The sequence below is a fragment of the Dipteris shenzhenensis genome, chromosome 5 (genome assembly GCF_047967505.1).
Source record: "Dipteris shenzhenensis isolate YYH24624 ecotype China chromosome 5, Dip_SZ_1.0, whole genome shotgun sequence".
Taxonomy (NCBI): domain Eukaryota; kingdom Viridiplantae; phylum Streptophyta; class Polypodiopsida; order Gleicheniales; family Dipteridaceae; genus Dipteris; species Dipteris shenzhenensis.
In genome coordinates, this window is record NC_141600.1 from 24,401,762 (window position 1) to 24,425,258 (window position 23,497).

General features: G+C 39.9%; 1 protein-coding gene and 1 non-coding gene across 3 annotated transcripts in view; both read left to right on the forward strand.

Moving 5' to 3' along the window:
- Window positions 1–15,789, forward strand: part of MCM9 (minichromosome maintenance 9) — a 55,604-nt gene extending 39,815 nt beyond the window's left edge. The window contains exons 10-21 of one of the 2 annotated variants that reach the window (XM_087374663.1): window positions 2,777–2,842; window positions 3,147–3,239; window positions 3,480–3,596; window positions 4,453–4,525; window positions 7,702–7,768; window positions 11,649–11,730; window positions 11,867–11,988; window positions 12,120–12,190; window positions 12,297–12,406; window positions 14,855–14,902; window positions 15,030–15,182; window positions 15,276–15,789. In XM_087374663.1, the coding sequence (XP_087230789.1) occupies window positions 2,777–2,842; window positions 3,147–3,239; window positions 3,480–3,596; window positions 4,453–4,525; window positions 7,702–7,768; window positions 11,649–11,730; window positions 11,867–11,988; window positions 12,120–12,190; window positions 12,297–12,406; window positions 14,855–14,902; window positions 15,030–15,182; window positions 15,276–15,625 (1,352 nt within the window). In that variant the 3' untranslated portion in view covers window positions 15,626–15,789. Of the gene's footprint in view, window positions 1–2,776; window positions 2,843–3,146; window positions 3,240–3,479; window positions 3,597–4,452; window positions 4,526–7,701; window positions 7,769–11,648; window positions 11,731–11,866; window positions 11,989–12,119; window positions 12,191–12,296; window positions 12,407–14,854; window positions 14,903–15,029; window positions 15,183–15,233 lie in introns of both variants that reach the window. The other variant, XM_087374664.1, reaches the window with a different exon arrangement.
- On the forward strand, window positions 12,930–13,027 carry LOC147901771 (U6 spliceosomal RNA). The gene has a single exon (XR_015541074.1). It is a non-coding gene; the product is annotated as a U6 spliceosomal RNA (small nuclear RNA).
- Window positions 15,790–23,497: the final 7,708 nt, after the last annotated feature.

Consider the following 23,497-nt stretch of genomic DNA (forward strand, 5'->3'; position numbering starts at 1 on the left):
AAGAGAGAGACGAAGTATAAGATAACAAGTCAGACTGAGGCAAATGATGATGTAGATTGATTGGAATACAAGTACATGAGGCCTCTTTCTATAGGCAAGAGATGCCTTATCTTCCCACACACCACACACATCAAATCTAATTCTAGACAAGTGGGCAAGTCGCCACCTAAGGGCACATGCACATCCACACAATTGTAGGACATTCTGGGCCTAGAATACCAAGGTGTATATGGGATATCTCCCAATATGACACATGGCATCCATAGGACACACTAGACTAAAATACACACAAAACTCACTCAACTTGACTCCATTTCCCAACATCCCTAGCTCCATGTATTTTTAGTAGACCAAGAGTAAAAGTCCTTGGAATAACAAAGAGCACAAGAGTCTACAAGTAGGGATTTCATGTTAGGAAGCATCAAATAGAAAAAAGGTGGGTATAAACAAGAGGTAGTTATGTATATGGACTTACAAACAAAAGGATTGGAGAAAAATAAGAAATAAATTAAGCTTGATCAACTCTGTGAAAAAGAGGAGACCAAAATCTGATATACATCATGCTCATTGCTTATACACCCCATGTACGTGTGATGATCTAGTCACCTATTTCAAGTGCAACGTGAAGCGAAGTCAATCACAACAAATTGTTAACTTGAATACCATGGGCATTTGAGACACTTCCACAACCCAGCATGCGTGGCCCTGATTGCTTCTCTACCACATGATTCTTTCTTTCCACAACATGCACAAAAAGTTTCCGTGTAGATAGAGACCAAGTCGCTCTTGTTATTCCATAGATGGTTCTGTCACCAAATCAAATGATTCAATTGCCACTTGCCATAATGGTACCTTAACTTTTCATGCTCTCTAGGAGTTGACATTAAAGTCCATTCATCTTCTAAAGTGTCAATTTTGGCACAGGAAGTTATCCCTTCTACTTCCATCTCTAGCTTAAAATCTCTTTCCAAATTCACTTTCCAATACTTGCAAAATTAGTGCAATACAATAAATTGCAAATCCCAATCACGCAAATAACTTCAAAACAAACTGCAACATAAGGGAAGAAGTGCTCCTTGGAAATAGATGCATGATATGACATGCCTTGGTCACCATTTTGATGACGACTCAACCATTGCTTCAACCACCATATAGGACAATGGTTTCACCTTTAGATCAAGATCTATTACAGTGTTAAGTAAATCCAACCGAAAAACACACAGAGAATGTCATTCCTCTGTTTGAGTGTCACTACAATCCCTATGTAAAGGGCTTGTAATACTTTGTGATGCCAACATTGCGTTAGTCTGGCCAAACATCAAATGTGCTAATTCTGAAACTGCGTTGATTTTTCCTATGTGATCAACCCGCTCAATTCATGTACTACGGATAGACCTTAGAAGGAAGCATAAGAAGAACTGCGGACAAATGTGGACTACCCAATGAAGCTCTCTCAAAGACTACTACATACACTAGAATCGCCCTTGATTTGCCCAATGAAGCTCTTTCAAAGACTACTACATACACTGTAATTGCCCTTACTTTGTGGCGTGATTTGAAATCTATGTCAAGTCACAAAATGATAGATAATTAACTACGTCATGTCAAGATGCTATGCCCAAACAAATTATCCATTCTCACTTGCTAGGATTCCACTGCAAGTACTTTATAGGGACCTCACCATAAAGCCACAATCTCCAAGTGCCACTAGTAAGCTCCTCGGGATGAGGATCAACATGCCACATTGAAGCGAACCAAACTTCTTAACACGATCCGCTACTCATAGCTCAAGGTGCGCATCTTGGATAACATCATCATCTCTGGCTTCCTCCAATCTACCTCCAGATTGAACTGGAAAAAACAGGGAATCTTCCCCTTGCCATAAAATATCTCACTTGGATGGGCGCCCTTGTGCCAGAAAAGATTTCATCCACCTAGCACTTGTCCATCATCTCACTGCTATATTAAAAGACCTTTTTTTGGGAACAAAAGCATATGCCGCTGATCCAAAAACTCATTCTCACCCCTTATGAAGGTGCTCATGGTATTTTACAATGATCCAATCCACTTTATTTTACATCCTCTTGCAACATTTTTGTATAAGAGAAAGTAAAGTGTCAACATCACTCAGCCACCAATTGATGGCTTCCACCACAATCTTCTTTCACACGCATCCATATAAAGTAGACCCCATTACCAAATAAGAGATATTGAATTTTTGCATACAGTGTCCTGTACTTTTTTTATAATGGACCCAATCCTATCCTTATGTTAATGTAAGACTCCATTACAAAACAAGAGAGAACAATTTTTTGTTATGAAAAGGTAAAGCCAATGGGCTTCCCGGCAGGAGGTCTGGTTGTGAGATCAGACACTGTCCAGTGGGCAGTATACTGTCCTATACTCTTTATATCATGGGCCCAATTCTATTCTTATGGTAACTTCAGAATTCTTGAATTGTCTCTTTCTTATTGACATTCCAGCGATTCTTTCCTTCAGTGTGATGCGGCCTAGCTTCAACAATGAAAGTATGAGCTGCTATCTGCACTAAATAGAAGATTTATTGTGCTTTCTATGGTAAATAAGTATGCTTACTCATGAGCATCTTTGTTGAACCTTGAATTTTCCACAACGTCCATAAGATATTTGGATTTTGCAAGGCACCCATTCAGATAATTTTTATTTATCGATGTCAGAGAGGCATTTGTTATTGCCACTCATAATTGAGATTTTTCCTTGCATTTGATGCTAGCCTTTTGAAAATACGTTGGTGCAGGTAGAAATACGATATTGCAGAGCATTTGTCCTCAAATTTTTGGTTTGTACACTGTGAAGCTTGCAGGTAAAAGTTTTTGTATTTGCATGTATCGCAAATTTGTCCTAGACATTGAAAGCAGGTCAATTTTGTATTGGCTAATCATCATGCTTATCATCAATCCAGAGCTTGGATCTGTATGGCAACTAGGCTGAATTTTTTTCCGCAAGGGAATTTTATTGTTCAGCGGACCATGCATAGCTTGAATTTTAAAAGTCTTTCTGTGGATCTCTTGGACTGATGTTTTTCATATTATTTGATTATTACAGTAAGTGTAGGGCTGAAAATGTTCCCAGAAAGAAATGAATGACTTGCCAATTTCCCTATGCAGTGGCATTGACTCTTATAGGTGGCGTGCAACATGTGGATGCTTCAGGGACAAGAGTGCGTGGAGAATCCCATCTTTTGTTGGTTGGCGACCCAGGTCAGTATTTTGGTCCTTTGATTCTTGAGCTCTGTTGTATCCTGGGCGTTCGTTCAAAATCTTTGATATAAAAACTGAAAACCTCTTTTCTATTTTATATTTTCTTTTGGTACTTGATTTTAGAGACATAAGAATTGAAATGTCAGCTCACAATGACAATGTGTTTGTCACTTTTATGTTACCCTCAACATGATAAGGAAGCAAGGGACGGATATTGATTACTGTTTTGCCTGCTTTAAGGTACTGGGAAATCGCAATTTTTGAAATTTGCTGCAAAGTTGAGCCCTCGTTCTGTCATGACGACTGGACTTGGAAGCACCAGTGCGGGTTTGACTGTGACTGCAGTTAAGGATGGAGGTAGATTTTCTATTGAGCAGAGCTTGTTAAGATCCAGAGGGTGAAGACGCTTTAAGGGAGTAAATACTAGTGTTGCAAAAAGTACAATCCTTTCATTTTGCAAACTGTTTATTTACATAGTAAAGATGGACTTTAGGTCAATGCTGGTGACAGTCTAATCCATAGGTCTTTGTGGGAAATTTGGTCAGTTACTGGAAAATGATGGTAGCCTATGCCCTTTAATAATTGTCTGCTACTTTCAATACTTCAAAATCTTTGAAATTTATGTCACCTGTGGAAAGATCCTCCTTGTTTTAGGTGAGTAAGTTTGCTTCGCCTGGCTTCCTTCCTGTAAAAGGATTTTCAAAGCTCGCAGCATTTTGTTTGTGCTAGTATTATTTCCTAGCACATTTGGAGGGCCAGATGTACAGAGGCAGTCGACAAGAAGCAGGTTCATCAAGCTTAGCCTTTGGCCAGCTTATCGACAGACATTGTGCATACCTTCATGGCTATATGGTCTATCTTCCAGAGCGGTCTCGACCAAGTTCTCAAGGAATGGAGAAACATTCTCTGCGAAAAAGTGTCTCCCTCTGGCGTGATTTGGCATTTCCAGCCACAGTCTTGGCTCTTGCAGGCTTTTTGATGCCATGAATTTTTCATGCTCTGCATGACGTGTTTCAACCTGGGGTTTTTACTTTGGGTGGTTCCTCTCGTACTTTATAGAAGTCTATTTCTCGAAACAAAGAAAGTAAAAAAAGCTCAGTCGCTACTCCGCTTCCAATTTAGCCCTAGATAGTATAATTGTACATTTAGTTTTTTGCTTCGAATTTAAATAGAATATGCAGTCTCTGAAGCTTTCATCATTGTGCGATATCAGGAGAATGGATGCTAGAAGCTGGTGCCCTTGTCTTGGCAGACGGTGGTTTATGTTGTATTGATGAATTTGACAGGTTTGACAGTAAGATACCTTCTCATAATGCTTAATGGCACTTTTTGTCAATCTATATTGAGAGGATGAGGCATTCATTTCACAATTTTTTGAACAAAGTTTTGCTCTATTGTGGAGGGTCACATGTTTTGATTATGACGATTTCTATACTAGGATTACAGTTTTTCTCACCTTTTTGAGTTGCCACAGAGTGCATGAGGCATAACCACTGCAAAACATGTGCAACTGGGTCCTTGACCTATTAAGTGAGTCGTTAAGTAGGCTTTTTTTGGTTGACGAGATCAGACCTTCTTTTTTTGTTTAAAGTTGCTTTTATAAAAAAAATTGATGGGGGAAAAATATGACCAAATTACATAAAGTTGGATAAAATCAAGTAAAGACCTCATACAAAATCATACCTGGACTTAGCCTCCAGAGCCCTCGAGGTGAATTAGGTCTTGTTAGCCATTCCTTCCTACTGGTGCTTTTCACAGTCTCGTACTGATCAACTTAGGAGATTCTCTGGTCCGGATTTGATGGCACACATGACACGAGGAGTTTGAATGGCTTCAGGGAGCAGATTAGACGGAGCATCCCACAGGTTTGCTGGCTAGGCATGTTCTGAGGCACACATGTTCCGCTTCAGGCATATGCATGCTTTGGAACCAGGGAGAAGAGACAGTGCTTTATAAGGTTGTAGAGGGTTTGAAACTACTCAAATTGCAAGACCAAGAACCAATTTGAGGATCCTGTTCTTCACATGATCAGAATGATTGGATTCAGTGATGGTTGATGGAGGATGGACCCACACCTGTCATGATCAGAATGGTTGGATTCAGTTATGGTTGATGGAGGATAGACCCACACCTGTCATGATCAGAATGGTTGGATTCAGTGATGGGTTGATGGAGGATAGACCCACACCTGTCATGATCAGAATGGTTGGATTCAATGATGGGTTGATGGAGGATAGACCCACACCTGTCACTTGTCATAGGTTGTTCTTGGCGCTTCTGGACTCTAGCATCTTCTTTGGGACCCTGGAGAGTGGGATTGAATTGATGCAGCAGCTCCTTATAAGACACTCTCCTTTCTCGATGACACAGTCAAGAACACTAGGTGTGGCCAGCTCCATTGGCAGTCCTTTGGCATCACTTTTGCCGATGCAGACCACCTTTTGGAGACGACTCCAGAGGCTGTCCCGAAAGAGAGAGATTTCCATGTTTTTACAGAGCTCTTTCAGTACGGTGGACTCCTGATCAACACTTGGAGACCAATATTTGGAGCAGATCCCACTTGCCCAATATGCTTCAGAGCCTTGAAGTCTGCTCAGCATTCCATTTGGGGATGTGAAGACGTCTGAAAATCTTAAATCTGTCTCCTTTGCCACCCTAAGTGACAAGCAGGCTCTGAGCTGAGTGATAAAATGAGGAAGCTCCTAAGATCCATTGCTTAAAGAAGCCCATATGTCATAGAGTTCCCTCCTAGAAACTCCAGTCCACTGTCATAGATCTTCTCAAAGTCAAGGAGAAGGATGACCAAGGGTTGATGACTCTCCTTGGCCTATTCAATTGCTTGTCAGAATGAGAAGACATTATCCTGCCCTGTACAAAGCCTATCTGAGTGTTGTATATGAGGTTGGGTAGAAGAGGCTAGAGTCTGAGGCTCATTGCCATGGCTAGGATTTTGTCGGTAGTGCCAAGGAGGGTGATAGGTCTCCACGAGTGTCCTATCCTTGGGGATGAGATGAAAGAATCCCTTTGAAAGGTAATGAGGTATGTTACTGCTATCCCAAATCTCCTGGAAGACTGAATTGATGGAAGCCCTGACTCAATCCCAGTGAGTGATGAATAAGGCAGACCTGATGCCATGATCAGTTGGGCACTTGCCTTATGGCAAGTCAAGAAGTGCCGCCCTGAGCTCTTGTGTCGTGAAGGGAGCATCCGAGTGAGTCCTCATCTCTCTCTGACTTGGCTAGGAATCCCAAATCTTGTGGAAGATTGAATTGATGGAAGCCCCAACTGAATCCCAGTAAGTGATGAATAAGGCAGATGTGACTTGGGCACTTGCCTTTTGGCAAGGCAAGAAGTGTCGTCCTGAGATCTTGTGTTGTGAAGGGAGCATGAGAGTGAGTCCTCATCTTGATTCTGACTTGGCTAGGCATATGTTTCCAAACTCTGTGTTGGGGCTCTGCATATGCTGGGGTGGAGGAATAGAGACAAGAGTAGAAGTCTTCAGCATTTTGATTACCAGGGGGCTGTTTGAAGAATTCGGTGAAGATCCGATAGCTGCGTAACACCCTGCTTGCTATGTCTTTGTCCCATGATGCATTGTGACAGCTCTAGAGACATATTTGCTGTGCATATGCAAGTGTCTGCTATCTCATTATGGCAGCCAATATGGCCTAGTCTTATTTCATACTTTCGTTGTTCGGGCCACTAACTCACTGGAAGCAGAGATAGAAGGGCACTATGTCCAGGCTCCCGGCAGAGGTCATGCTACTGGCACCCACCTAAAATGATAAATTGTTTCCACTTTCAGCCATTTTCCCAGGGTGGGTAGAGGCCCTCCAGTTGGGCAATCGAAACTTTGTCTATATACATCCTTTCTTGTTCAATCTTCGTGTGAGCTCTTGGTCATCCATATGTTCGGCATGTAAGTACGGCGATTCTCTCCACAAGCTGGCTATTTGGCCCCTTTTAAGACATCTCTTTTTTTTGGTACAAAGACGAAGAAAAGTAAAATAGCTTATTAAAACAAGGCAGAAGAGACTGTGGCTGAAAGAGAGATGCATATCTCATCTTTTGCTCAGAAAGAAACCTGTTTCTTACTTTGTTCCTTTCCAAGGATGTTTCTTGTTGTGTGCTTGTCCTTACTGTAGAGAAAATGTTTGTTTTTCTTTAATGTAAGTAACTTTTGGAGAAGTATGAGATATATTGCATCTTAGGAAAACAAAACTACGAGGAGCGGAACAGGTAGCAAGATTAAGTCCCAATTACACATAAATGCATCATGTGGGAGGCAAAATAAATTCAATCCTGATTCTATTAGCCTCTCAGTTGGGAGCATTGCTGTTGACGGTCAATCTGTGTTCTTTGCATGCAAAGGAGTATGGTCATACCTAGAGATACGATTCAATGATGCCATTGGCCTTAGAATACTGATCTGTTAATCGTGCAATGCCTCACTTTTTTGCAGCATTCGAGAGCCCGATAGAGCCACAATTCATGAAGCCATGGAGCAACAAACAATAAGTGTTGCAAAGGTAGGCTCTTGCCAATTGCTCTTTGCTTCAAATAGCCTATGATGTCATTCCAAAATTCCATGACTCTTTTGCTGAAGAAATGCTCTAGAGGACTCCACATTTGGTTAGGAGACTGACTTATCAAACAACAGTCTACCATCTTAAGCAGTGCTAATAATTTTAACTGAACAGTCCACAGACCTTTGGAGTTTGTTCCGCCTTGCGGCAAAGTATTCCCTGTTGTCTTTGTACTGGGTTCCTTGTGATCATGCTGATAGCTTGCTCCCAACTAGCATGCCTATGGGGCATGTGCTGCTCCTTGATGTTCTCTGCTATCAGATAACAATGGTGCTGTTCCAAGCGGGCAAGCTTCCGTGGGGAGATTGGTGATTGCTTAGGTAAGAAAGTTCTTGCTACTGTTGCCATGGGTCACATTATCCCCTTCTCAAGCAGTATACCTATTGCGTTAGGATTCATCATGCCATTATGGGTGATTGGTGATCTCAACTTGATTGTGTGATTATGCATCCATGCAATAATGAAGATATATATTTTGTTTGAACAAGACCCAAGACGTCTTAGAAGCCTAGAAGACAAGTTCATTTAGAATTGCTAGAAGATGCCCCAAAGATGAGTTTGGCATAGAGGCCTAGAAGATATTTTCGTCTTGAAATACTAGAATACATCCCAAAGATTAGTTCTTCTTGAACTTCAAAAGGGGAACACGTCTTTACGTGCCCCGGAGACAAGGCGGTCTTGGTAGGTGAGAAGACAAGTGCGTCTTAAACTGACAAAAGATGCTACAAAGACGAGTTTGCCTCAAAACTCTAGAAGACAGTTCATCTTAAAATGGCACAAGATCCCTAGGCAATCCAAAGAATCTCCAAAGACAAGTTTGTCTTCAATGACCATACTCTGTGAAGGCAAGGATTGTCTTAAACCTCAATTAGACAAGCTTGTCCTCAATCTTCAGTGAAGGCAAGCTATAAAAAGCAAGTTATGGCCAAATAAGTAGTATGATCAATGCACATGCCATGATTTGCGCATTGTCCTTCTCCTCCTTCCCTTTTGCCCTTCTTTGTTCCAACGTCTCCCTCTGTTCTCCCCTCTTTTTACCCCTCGTTGTTACATGTAACTCCAATCCAAGTGGCTCCTTCTAAATAGCCTCTCTCCCACCTTGCTTAGGTCATTCCCCTCATCACCCTCATCCTCCTACTTCTTTGTAGCTTCTTGTTGCACTTTTTGTTGATCAAGGAGTATGCTTGCTTGCAGGCACATCAGTTGGGCAGGTTTTCTAGATCTTGGACAGCTATTTTCGGATGACCCTTGGTATTTCCTCCAATCTTCTAGCTTTGAAAGGCAGATTTCAGCCTATCAAGGTTAACTTCATGGGTATTATTAGGCAAATAGAGACTCTTCCAGAAAATATCAACTTCTCCGTCAGTGAGCCATCACCAAATCAACAGTTATAGGTCAGGCGACCCAAGCTCCATTCTTACTGGCCTAGTTGTACATATATGTAATGAAGAATAGATTCATGTTGAGGAGCAAAACATGGAATTTCCAGATTTCACAATGGTTCTCATGACAACTGTATGTCTCCTCCCATGACTAATCTTTTGATGGTGCAGGCGATCATATCTTTGATGGCAACTGTCAATCTATTTCATTCTTTGATTGCACCTAAACCAAGATCTCTTCCATGGATCACCTTTAAGGGTACTCATGACCCTGCCTTATTACTTTCCATTGTTCTGTCTGTAAGTGAAATTGCAGCCATGTGGTGGATAGAGTTGACACAGACGATAGAGCAAGTGGGAAAAAGCGAGCGAGAATTTGTTGAAGCGCTAGCAAAATCAAGCACGAAAATAAAGAATCTAAGTGTCCCATAAAATAATTTCTTGAAGTAGAAAGCATTCAAAAGTGGTGTTGTGTGTTACATTTCTTGAAATTGAGTAGTCCAAAGTTAAGGACTATTTTAACTTGATCCATTTGGGTTTGGCAATTACTTGTGGGTTGGGGCCGGGGGACAGAGAGGGGGGTCACTCATAAACATGTAACATAGCACTTTCGTGCACTGAGGGGTATTTTTTTATTGGGGGGACTTACATGTCTTTTATGTGCATGAGGGGGTTTATAAAATAGCAACTTAACATGATTTATACATGTAAATTAATGAAGGGGTTTCACAATTTTAAGATTGAAAATATAAACACGAAAATAGTTTTAATCAAGTACATGAAAAAATGTAAAAATAAAAGAATAGGGGTAATTTTTAGCACATGCTTGCTCGCACATGCTTTATGGGTTTCCGAAGAGTGACCCATCGAGCGCAATTAAAAGGTAGTGAATGTTAAAATTTGGTTTTTTATTTTGTCAAAATAGACTATGTCTTCTCCCTCCCTGTTATGGGAAACTTTGCTTTAAATTTGGTGCAACAAATTGGACAAAATTTCGTAAATATCATATTTTGATGCATACAATTTTTTCAGATGATTCAAAAAGACATGATATTCATCTAAATCATGCCTTGTCATTTGTAACATTATGCCATTTGAATTTGACAATCAAAAGATGCAGGGATGTCAAAAACTCATTTTTTGAGCCAAACAACCAAATTTGGACAACTTGCAAAGATACAGGGATGTGAAAATGTCATCTTTTGGGCCAAAATAGGGAGCGCATTAACACGCTCCCTAAATAGGGAGCGCATTAACACGCTTCCTGTTTTGGTCCAAAAGATGATATTTTCATGTCCCTATAACTTTTGATTTACAAGTCCGAATGGGGTCATGTTACATATCAATCAAATGGCAAGGCATGATTTAGATGATTATCATGTCTTTTTGCACCATCTAGTAAAATTTCCTGCACCAAAATATGAATTTGTGGTGTTTGTTGCACTGGTTGAAAATTGAAATAGTGGGATGTAAGAGTGAATCCTTGGGGAGGGATGTTTTGTGGTAACAAAGAGACACGGGTTTTGTTCCAAGAGTGAATAGAGTAAAAAAGTTAAGCATTTATACATGCATTAAATATAGACAAATCCATTCAAGGAGTCCTTGTTGGAAATGCCCCACTTGTGTGGAAGGTTGCATTGATGATCTCAAGCACTATGGTAGAAGGAGAGCTCTTGATAATTGGCACTACTGTTTGTCTTTGGTCCAAATGATGAATTGGCAACGAAACATACCAACTCTCTTATGTGATGTGAAATTAATGTTAGTGGCTTTAAAGTTATATGCATATGTAACCTTCTAGCATTGAGGAAACATATGGACATTTGAATAAATTTTTTGCTACTGAAATAGGGGATCTATAGATGTTTTATTGTTTTGTATCACTTGCTTTTTTTGTCTCACTCTCTTTTTGTCACTCGCTTTTTGGTAATCCTTGACAGAGTTTGGTAATATCACCTTTCCACCCATGTCAGCAGTTGATCATCTCTTTGAGACCCCGATACTTTTTGAAACCTTGGATCATGACAAATTCAGGACAAATTCTTACTGGATCTCTGTATTTCCTTCTTCCCACCTTTCTTGCCAAAACGTCTTTTCCTCCATGTGCTCCGTTGGAGGAAATTTTCAGTAAACAGGAGTCCGTTTCACAAGGCAGGCACCTTGGTGTGTACTGACTGTCGTGGGTCATTTATGTGTAGCCATAGACTGCTTTTGTTGCCGTGTTTTTTGGCTTCCTTCTTACTGTTGGTTGCCATGGGTCCTTGGAGGTGCATGTAATGATGCTGTATTTATTCCTGCTTAAAATAAAAGCTTGACTCGAGAAAAAAAAAAGAAAGGGAAGAAAACCAAACAGTTGTTTGTACTTGGAATGCTCAACACCATAATTTCCATCAGCATGATGTGCTTTCAATGTTAAAGGATTGCTATTTTCTTTCTGGCAGGCTGGCCTTGTGACAACACTTAACACGAGAACAACAGTGTTTGGTGTTACAAATCCCAAAGGCACATATGACCCTTACCAGCGTATCTTTTGCAGTGCTGCTATTTTCCTGCTTTACAGTGTAGGCCATTGGCTCTGGCTCTGAGTATTTGAAAGCAGAGACACATACCTTATTTCATGATTATGTGATTCCGAAGCTCCTTGACATCTTCTCGTCAGCTCTATGTGTAAATACAACCTTGTCTGGCCCACTTTTGAGTCGTTTTGATATAGTCTTGGTCCTTCTGGACACGAAGAATCCAGAGTGGGATAAGATTGTATCCTCACATATTCTAAGGGAAGTAAGTTCTTGTTTGTGCATCCTGTCTTTGCATAATAATGTCATGTCAAGGGACATAATGTTCATATTGCTTACGGGTCATGAGTCTACAATGCATACTAATTATGCAATATACTCAATTGGTTTATACAGCATGCCAAGCAAGGAAACTGTAATGGGGTGAATGATGCCAGAGGATTTTGGAACTTGGCAATGCTCAGGAGGTAATTATGAAATCGATTCAGCAATGTAGCGTCAGGTTATGTTCGAGTGTTTCATCTTGGCTAGACTTGCTTTGATCAAACTTGCGATTTGCAATTTCTCTGTCAGGTATATTCAGTATGTGAAGGAACATTTCCAGCCAGTACTAACTGGTGAAGCAGAGTCTGTAATTGTTAGTTACTACCAGCTACAACGCCGATCGGCAACACACAATGCTGGTTAGTGCTCTGCTTGCGATTATTGCGAATCATGGCATTGGAGCATATGATCTTGGGGTTTAAATTCCTTAACAGGGTTTAATAGGATGTGCCTTATGAACATGGAGACATGCATGTGACATGGGCTTTTAAAATTAGGATATGGATTTTATTCAACAGTCTTATAACAATTGCAGATGCTGTTCAAACCTTCATAAATTGAACATATAAATACTAGTTCTATTGTTGCACCTATCTTATTGGTCTCTTTCTTATTTATCGCGACTGACACATGGTGAATGAGGCTTTCAATAAAACAACGTAGCATGACTTTGGAAAAGCCAGCGCTTCATGACAATGTTGTTTTGCTTGCCTTGTTAGTCAGAAACTTACAATCTCACAGCAAGAAAGTCCAATCAGACTACCCCATATTCAAATCTTTGATGTTCTTAACCTTTGAACAACCTTGCTAGGTCAAGTCTTAAATGCACCTTGCGTTCAAAAATAACTTGCCATCAGGATTGGTCCATTATAATCTTAAAAAGGTCTCTTTGGGGCCACCTGATTATATTGGAACGATATAGATTAGCATGGGGCCCGGGCAAGCATGACATGCACGATTGAAAAAATAGTCAAAATTTTATTTGAGAGAGAATTAACAACAATTGTATCCCTTACCAAGAAATAGAGAATTAAACAAAAGAAACCTTCCTGCCCATCCTTGACCTTTGAGAGAGAGAGAGAGAGAGAGAGAGAGAGAAGGGGGGCGGGGCGGGGCGGGGGGGGGAGGGTGTTGTGTTCCATGTGAGTTTTTACTTTAAGGATAAGGAATTGCTTGACACCCAAGCACTTCCGTGTGTGTACTTTAAAGAAGCTTTTGCGCCCAAAGTCTTGATAATCTTGGTTGTCTGAAGTTTAATTGATGAAATTCAAACCCCAGGGATTGTGCTTCATTTTGAGGGTCTTGATTAATATCTTCTGTGTGATCACTTTAGTGAAGCAGTACTGATAGTGATGATAATGATGCCTTCTGTATGGTAGGCTGCACTAATGAACATTGATCACATCTTTTAGATGTTGTGTAGTGCACAAGATCAGAAAGATATTGCATATCAGTTAGTACTTCTGGCAAAAATAATGAAGATTCGTCTGGTCAGCTCTAAATGAAAGGAACTACTTCCTGATGAGGAATTTAATTCAGCTCGAGGACTTATCAAGATATATTCCGCTTGCAGCCCTTGATCAAAGGACTAAGCATTCGAAGAGGAATGTTTACCATGTGTATTTTATCCAAGGGAATGGTAAGCCGGATGATGATGGCTCTTGGGAGGACTACATCTGAGGAAAAGATTCCACAACTCCTTTTGAGGATATAATGTTATGCCCCTCCTCATTAGCTGCTCTTGATAGAATTTGTTCTTTTACTGGATGCAGCTAGTTGATTTATTTTTTCCTGGGTGAAAGATCTGCAGGATTATCTGCAATTACGTATGATCTTAAACAGGTCCATGCTTCATGTGATTCTAGATGCCATGTTGCATGTAAACCTACGTTCTTACCTCTGAGGGGGATCTTGGTCTGACGGAGCCTTACTTTGTTGCTACTTTTGAGCTTCACTGTAGAAGATCAGCCATAGTTGGTTTGCAGACCGTGGGGGTACCTTTAGTAAATCTGTCTGTACAAAAACCCTATAATTGACTAATTGGTCCACACGTAATAAAATTCTGAAAATTCTGACAGCCATCCACAAACATATGACTTGTCCTAGAGCTGAAAATGCTCAATGCACAGTGTCTTAACATGCTCTAGGTTGCCTGTCATGTTCATCCCAGATGAATGAGAGGCATACCATATAGGCCACCATGTATGTCTAGTCTACAATGTCATTAAAAACACACAACTGAATAACGTGATTGAAGATTTAGGAAATAGAGAACTTCGGAAATCTTTGTCCCAAAATCCATTGAGAGGAAATAATATAGTAATGTCAAAAGGGACACTTTTTTGCAACTTTAGCATTCTCTGCATCTTTGGCAGATCAGAGCTGCAGCCTTTCACTGGAGCCCTATCCTCATTGCTCAAGAGTCAAAATGCGATTGAAGATTTAGGAAATAGGAATTTAGCAAATTCCTGTCCCAAAAAGCCATTGAATCCTTTGGAGGCAGCTACAGGGACATCTAATCTCTTGCACAAGGATTCAAGAAATTGACATCTACATTTCAATAGCACGTTAGGACTTCAAGTTGAAAAAGTAGGTTCTTTGTCCAAGGTGAGGCTGCACCTATATGGGTCAGCCCTCAATTGCTTTATTGAATCATAATAGTTATCCTTCATACATGTTTGAAAATGTGATGTCAAATTTCTGTTTATCCTGCATGAATAAGTAGCAGACAATAAAGGATCAAAACCACATCCGGTATCATTTGCTGTTTAGTATGTGTATCCTGATTGTTCTCATTGATTTTGCAGCAAGGACTACCATACGCATGCTGGAAAGCTTGATCAGACTAGCACAAGGTAAGAGAATCTTTATGCACGACCTTAAATTGTGACTCTACATGGTAATGGATTTGGGGTAATATATTTTACAAAGGGAGAACTTGTAAACAGTTTGGAAGGCTCTAATTTGTTGCGTAATCATCAGCTCATGCCAGACTTATGTTTCGAAATATGGTCACAAGGAAAGATGCAATTGCTGCTGTTTTTTGTGTTGAGTCATCGATGACCACCTCTGCTATTCTAGACAATGTTGGCAATGCCCTCCATTCTAGTTTTGCAGACAACCCTGATGAAGAATGTATCCTATCATAATATATTGTCACAATCTTCATTTTCTTATTGATGTGAGCTTCCAATATTGCACTTGCAAGTTGTCTTAACATTGTGCAAGATGCAAAACAAGAGAAGCTGATTCTAGAGAAATTGAATCTTCTGGTGAGGGATGAGGCATTATCGAATCAGTCAGCTGGACTCTCTTCACGTGAGCAAGAGTTATTACACAGCTTGGAGAGTCGAATACCGAATTCTGGCAACGCAATGGAGGGGTCCTTACTTGAAGAAAATACTGCGTGCCAATCAAAGTCAACTCTTCAACTGTGCACTGCTCGTAATGCCTTGAGAAGTACCAGGAGGGGCTCGAAGCAGAAGGGACGACTGTCCAGCACTTTCACAGAAGAAGCTCTGTTGTACAAAAGCCAGCATCTGCAAGAAAATGTACCTGTCATGAATAGAGATATTTAATGTGGCTACTTTTGTGTAAGGTGCCTGCTTTCGTCCCACTGTAGTATCAGTTGAAAGCTATATGGTCTTCCTCAGGCTCCGTAGGATTGGAGAATCATTGTCAAAATGGCAATGCAGTCTAGCCAAAGCATTCTGATGTACAAAATTTGTTATACTATTTCTATTTTGGGTATGCTGATTTTATGTTCCCATGATAGGTCATTAAATACCGAACTTTTCTGTGGTTTTATTGTTGGGTCGTGAATTTCGTGTTTGTGCAAATATTTTCGGGCAAAAAAGATATTGTTGTTTGAGGGCATCATTGTCATTAAACTTCTGTTGATCACACCACCTTCTGGGCCTGTAGAACCACCAGAGTGCACAGAGGCAAAGTATCAATAACATCGAAATGATAGTTTATTTTCAGATCTATTTCTATTGAACCATTTCATGAAATCCTCTTCAGGGTTGTTGATTGCATAATTAAACTGAAGATTGTTTCTGGAAATTCAAATAGACCACAATGCATGAGCTCTAACATTAGACCACAAACTGGCTTTGACTTTGGCAGCATCACCAAGCAGAATGCCTTACCAGTTCACTGGTTTCCCTAACTAGAATTGGATAGTCTTCCATACTTTCCTTGCATACACAAAGAGATGAAAGATATCCTCCTTAAGACCTGGGCATCTTTTGCAGAAGCCATCTCTTTTGCTAATCAGGTGGCCCTTGCAGTTGGTCCAGACAGCCTTATGTAATATCAATCAAAGCTTTTTTCTAGAATCTCCTTATCCCAGATCTGAATAAACTTGTCTTTCATTTTGTGTCTATAGTCTATTGTTTTCCACCTTTTATTGAGAATCCTGAAAACTTGCTCAATGTAATTTGAGGAGGTAGGAGGTAGGAATAGGCAAGATATGATTGCAACCCATCCAGCTGAATTCCTTCCACAAAGTTGTCCCCTTTCCACCGCACCTCCAAAGCCTGATCATAGACATCACAACTGTTTGTTCTTGGTTTGATAATGTGAATTCTCTTCTAATATCTAGTCAAGTTTCCATCTAAACTCCTCCTTTACCCAGAGTTGACCCTAAGTCTGTAAATCCTTTTTTGAAGAGCTTGCTGTCTTTGAGGAAATCGTTGTCTTCCAAGGGACTGTTTTTGAAGATGGTTGAAGACCCTGATGGAATCTAGAGCCATGAAGGCTTCTTTACATGAGAAAATAATTTGGCTTTTAAGGGTCTCAAAGGAAGCCCACAAAGATTTTCACAGCTGGCTTCCTTCAGAGAGTTGACAGTCTGGGGTACTATTTTCACTTATGAGCTCTCAGAAGCTTGACTAAGAAGAAATTTTTGAGGAGGAGAATGGACCAACCCATCTCAAGGTTAAGGATGGCTTCGATTATCCAAGGTGCCACTAGTTTGTATGCTGACCTCTCCCTGTCAACACGCCAAGACCCCCTTTCTCTTTAGGTTTGGTACAAAAAGACCATTTGACTTTAGTAATCCTTCCTTTGTATCAGTGCCTCCCCAAAGAAATGATATGCAATGAAATAGCCAAGCCCAGTTTTGAAGGGAGTCTAGCAGGTTAGGTAGAAGATAGCCATAGGATAAATACAATGGTTTAGAACCAGTCTTCCCCTTGCCAAGTTGGCTTGAAGGACTGTACACTTTTCTAAACTCTCCTTAAATTTGCAAAGGAACCACTCCCATCTGTCCTTCATGGAGACATCAAATTCCAATGGTATGCCTAGCTACCTGAAGACACTGCCCTTAGGAATTTTGTGGCAAGCCTAGTTCCTTTAAACATTTGAGTCACTCCCTTTTAGTGTAAAATCCCATTTTGGAGTGGTTGATTATGGATCCAGAGGCCTTGCAGAATGTCTCAAGGAATTCTAGTACTCCTTTGATGTATTGCTCAGTGTTTCTAGGAGTCAGGTTAGTGTCATCAGCAAACTGTTGAGTGAGTAACTTCTTACCGAAGGGAAGCTCAATGCTCTTTATGAAGCGTTTGCTTGACCTTGGAGAAGCCCGCCTAAAGAATCAACAACTATTGCAAATAATAGAGGAGCTAAAGGGTAACCTTGTCTAATGGATCTTCTAAGGATAGAAGGTTTTGTTATATCTCTATTTAGGCATACCTTTGCAATTGCATTGCTTAAAAAAGCTTGATTGCAGATACATAATTTTGACCCAAACCCATATCATAGAGAGATTGTATCAGGAAACCCTAATCTAGCTTGTTATTTGCCTTGTCAAAGTCTTCTTTCGAAAATCAATTTTCTTGACCTGATTCCTTGGTATACTCTCACAGCCTTCCTAGATATTAATGATATCTTTCGTAAGTATCTTCCTTTTATAAACCCCTTTTGCTCTTGAAGTATGCAGGTTCCCATGCGCTTTTGTATTCTTAGTGCTAATGCTTTAGCAAAGATTTTGTAACTGTAGTTCAACATTGTGTGAGAGGTCTCTCCAGCTTTTAATCTTCTCTTTGTTCCTTGCCTTGGGAATGAGTTGAACGACACCTCCATTTATGTGTTGAGGAAGTTGTTGCTTGCTTAAGCTCTCTTGCTACACCTTCAAAAGAGAAGGACCAACGAAGTGCCAAAAGGACTTATAAAACTCAATAGAGAGTCTATCCTCTCTTGGATCTTCCCATCAGCATAGAGTCTACAACCACCTTTAGTTCCTTTTTAGAGTGAGTGGTTTTTTTTTTGTCGAGAAAATTACTTCATTAAGTATGAATGAAAACCACGAGAACAAGCTCAAATGCGGGAGTACATCATGCAATGCGTGAGGGAAAAAAACAGCTCAAAAGGAGCTAATAAAAAACCAAGGCGGAGGATGAAAATGCCACCTCAACCCTGAGGGAGACTCAGAGAAGAAAGGAGGTTCTCTCCAAACTCTGAAAAAAGTAACTCTCTTGGCAGTGGCTGCTCTGGACGCAATCCCTACATGCTCACCCATATGGCCATCAGAGTGTGTACTGTGTCGGTCCAAATACTGACCATAGCTTGGGAAGGCTGAACCTGGATACCCTCCATCGCCTCTATACACTTGGCTCTCCAAATATGCCAAGTTGCAATGCTAACCAGAATCTCCCAAGACTTGTGTATTGAGGCATGAGCAGCTCTGAAAGGAGTGAAGGGAACATCTTGGAGGGAACAAGACTCCACTGAGTGACGCCGTACAATGAGAGCTGGATCTGGATCATGTCCCTCAAAAAAGACCTGAGGGCTAGTAAGAGATAACTAAGCTACTGAACCCCAGGTCATATAGAAAGGTGTTGTATGAAAGGTATTGAAAATCCTAGCAACACCTTTCCAAATCATCCTCGCTTGTCTGTACTCCCAAAGGCAATGCTGTACTGACTCAACTGCAGTGTGGCAACGAGGACAAGTAGGGTCAGCTATTCTCATGTGCATCGTGCAGGGCAATAATTTGTAACGGAATGCCCATCCCTAAGAACACTCCTCACCAAGTGGACTCTGTGATCGGCATGTCATGTGTGTCAATCCACTCTGGCAAAATGGCTACCTCTATCTACTGTATCTTGAGACTGCACTCCCTCTGAAGTGGCCAACTGCTAAAAGTCTCTGATCCTCTAGAAGTCTCTTGATCAAAATTTTGGATAGATCTCTGTTTGACTTGTTGGCACTTCCTCCTAGCATTTAAGACAATCTCATTTGCTTCAAGAGATGTGGAAACAAGACTCTGGTAATGATGGTGGACTATTTGGACGTTTTCTTCAGTGGATTATGTAAAGGAGCTGTCCTCTTTATTAAGAAGAGGGACTTCTTCCTTAGCTTTCTTTTTCTTGATAAGCTGGAATGTCTCTTTTGTTGGCCTATCTATTTTTCTTGCCCACCATTCCCTTAAATAGATTTTAGTATCTTCTAGAATGATTCACTTTTTTTTTTTTGAAGCCATGACTCTATTGAGTATGGGCCACATCTCCTTGTCTAGTTCTGCCTAGGGAGTGCCAGCACCTAGTGCTATGATACCATGATAGCGGAAGTGAAAGAGAGAGAGAGAGAGGAGTGCACAGGATATAGCTACCTGTACACTTAGTGTATTGACAATGAATATGAAGATATACATGTGAACCCCTTAGGGCTAGGGTTAGGGTTTGCCCCTATGTTCTATGTGGATAGTGCAATTTACACTATTTTTAACAATTTGTTCATTACTCATGGATTGATGTGAGACATGTTAGAAACATGAGTCAAACAAACAAAGCTTCCTAGGTGGTTGTGAAGGATCCTAATAATATCCAAATAAAGGGAAGTCTTTTGCAAATATCCTTTCCATTACTCCTCTCGACAATGAAGCATTAACTCTATCCGGGGCTATGTGTCTGACCTGCTCGTCAAATAATCTTATAAGCGTATGATGTTCGTTTCTCCATGAATTAGGGGAATGTCCATCCTCTTGAAGTGAATCTGTGAAATTGAAGGACATAGCTTGGGCAATGCCTTTCCAATGTTTCTTGAAGCTATACTTGTGGCCGTTTTTTCCCAAAAAACGCTAGTTAAAGAAAGGATCACATTATGCCCTCTTTTTGCTTGCAAAGAGGCAACAATTGTGTACCCTCTCATTAGAGAATCTGTTGTATTATTGTGTGTCTAGAGGTAGACGTACAATGATGGGTCGCTTTCTCACTTTTGTTGCTCCATGTGATGAATAATGAAATGAAGCGACTCTTGCTGGACAGTTGGCACTAGTTGATCCAAGCTATTGGAGGTTGAGAAGAATTTCTTGAATCAACTCTCATACTCTACAGGTTTTCTTGATTTTCAAGGGAGGCTCTTGTTGTCACTTCTTGAGAGTAGTTGGTTACGTCATTGCCCACGTAGCCATAGATGCCTCATTGAACCCAGGTTTAGTTGGAATGGGACTTTTGATCACCTATGTGCCTAAGAAGGCCTAAGATAGGGTGGATTGAGCTTTCTTGGAGGGACAACAAGGATGGTGGATTGCAATTTCTCAGATGGAAAATGAGGAGAATGGGCTTCTCAGAGTATTGGGTACGTGGGATCTCCATCTACCTCACTACATCCTTCTTGTGTCTCTCCCTAGTGCTTTCTTTGCCACTTTAGCTACTCACTATGTTGCTTTACAAATTGGTTTTTTGGTGAAGTTTTCCTTTTGTGTGCATACGTGCACACGAGTGTGCATGTGTGCATGTTTGTGTGTGTGTATATGAGAGGAAAGAGAGAGAGAGAGAGAGAGAGAGAGAGAGAGAGAGAGAGAGAGGTTGGATTGTATAGTATCTAGGTTAGTTTCTACATGGTTTTCTTGCTTTGAATGTGGCTTGGATAGCTGTGTATTTTCATGTTCATCATATCATAGTCGAAATTTTTGCTTCGAGTCCTAGACAATTTTATGTTTCATGAGACTAAATATGCAAACCATAAGTACATTTGAAACAAGTCCAATTTTAAATAGAGGTCCTATTGGATCCCACATGGGAAACCATTTCCAACTCCCTTATGCCATTGCATGTCAAGTCCCCTTCTAAATTGATTTTCTTGAGAAAATGGAGAGGCTCTAAAATGGCCTTCCTATTATCTCAGTTTTGTTTCCTTTTTATTTTTTAAGCGGAGGACCCATTAAATTTTAAGAGGAAGTCATATACGTCCCTTTAGTTTTCCTTTTCAAAGCTCAAAAGGAGGTCATACATGCATCCTTTAATTTCAAGAGCATAAACACTCCCTTTTAGTTTTCCTTTTTATAAGTTCAAGAGGAGGCCATAAAGCCCCCCTTCAGTTTCCCTCTTTGACATCAATAAGGAGGAAAAAGAAAGAAGGGGGGTTGAGAAATTCAAAAGGGGGATGGGGAGAAATGGAAAATTTATAGGAGGAAGAAAGGAAAAGGGGATAAAGAGATGACAAGGAAGGAGGGGAGAAAGGGGAAGAAAGAGAGAACATGGGAGACTTTAAAAGGAAGATAGGGGGATTTGGGGAAATGGGAAATTTAGAACCAAGAGAAAGAAAGAGGTGACTAAGGGAGGAGGTATGGTTTTAGATTGTCTCTGATAATAATGGGGCCTTGAATATATCTAAATTGTAGAAACTAATAGAGACTGGATTGTCCATGGCCTAACTCAATTTGTTAGCCCACTGTATAGTGTATATAACCATAACTTATAATTTGTTAGCCCACTATATAGTGTATATATCCATAACTTATAAAAACATTATAGGTCCTTGAGGTGCAAACTACATCCAACAACAAATAGTAATGACTATAACAATGAAACTAAGGTTGTTATAAAGGCCCATGTGACTAAGCACACAATTATTGTAAAGTTCATACCCTACCATCCGCTAACTTCTCTTGCAAAGGGATGTTATACTTGAATCGATATAATAGTCTATTATTAATGGTTTCATTTATGGATCTATGGTGATTTCAATGCCAGTTTTGTATTGAATCTTGATGATTTCGACGGTTACTATTCTTCATTTCAAGCTTTTTGGATGAAAACCATATTTTCTATGGAAGAAAAGGTCACATTGTGACATGGCATCTGATGAAGTGTTTTAATAAAAGTCCTTAAAGGATGGATTATGAAATGTTTTAATGTTTTGATGTGGCATAAGTGTATGATGTGTGAATTTTTTCACTCTTTCACTCAGTCAACCATGTACCACTCACTCTTTGGTAATTTTCTCATCCACTCAAATATTATTATATCTAGCATGACAACCATGAACATGATTGACATTTTATATGTAAACTATTTATATATCAAAGAATAGACTTAAGGGAATATATAATAAAAGAATGCATGTAAAGAATAGACTAAAGCATGTAAGATCAAATAACTTACAAGCTTGAACGTTAGATGTAAACTATATATATATCAGAGGATAGACTAAAGGGCATGTATGATAAAAGAATACATGTAAAGAATAGACTAAAGCATGTATGATCAAATGACTTAGTACAAGCTAAAAGAAAAAGACGACCCAAATATGGCCTCGGATGAAGATGGACTCCAATCGCAAATCGAGATGGGAGTGAGGTTGGATGATAGAAGATATGGATTAGGCTAGCAAAACTAATGTAGAGTCGATACAATTCTCAAGATTCTGGGGGAAATAATGCCAAGCTGGGCCCTTCATATACCCTCCCAAAAAAAAGGTTATTAGTTGCATTGTTAAATGACAACTTTTTAATTAAAAAAATCATCGTGTTTAACAATGCCATTAAAAAAATAGCTTCGTTATTGATATCATCAAGTGATTTTCCCAGTGCGACTCCTCTAACAATGCTTTACCAACTTTTGACATTTTAATGCTATCATTAAAATTGGAGTCGTTAAAGCAATGATTTGTAGTAGTGAATCTAGATCCTCTCCACATAAAAACATAACTGTTGATTTCAATTTGTCAGGAATGTGACTAGATTCCTTGAAGTTATCTTGGTCTTCTTTTGTGCATGAATTGCTCAACAATTATGGTTAGCCAAACCTAAAGAAGCATTGAGCATCGGGGTAGATTATTTATCTACATGTTTAAGAGACAGTACTAGCTTATCCATGTGTCCTATGTGAGGGTAGCCTTTGAAGGCTTATAGAGATATTCTTTGCACTAGATTGGACTGCAACTACATTTACAAATTTTTAGTAAGATTTTACAAGTCAATAAACCCTTATATGGCTTACACATTGCATAAAAATTTTCTCCAAAATCTCTAATAAAGTGTAAGTATATTCTTAAGAGGCAAACAATAAACTACAAGTCATAATGTGTACTTGGTAGAAATTTGTAAATTTTGAATATATTGTGAAGTATTTTACTTAATAACTGAAGTGGGATTGTGGAAGAGATTGAACATGTATACGAAGGTTATGTGCATCAAAGGATGTTTTCCACGCACTAAGCGA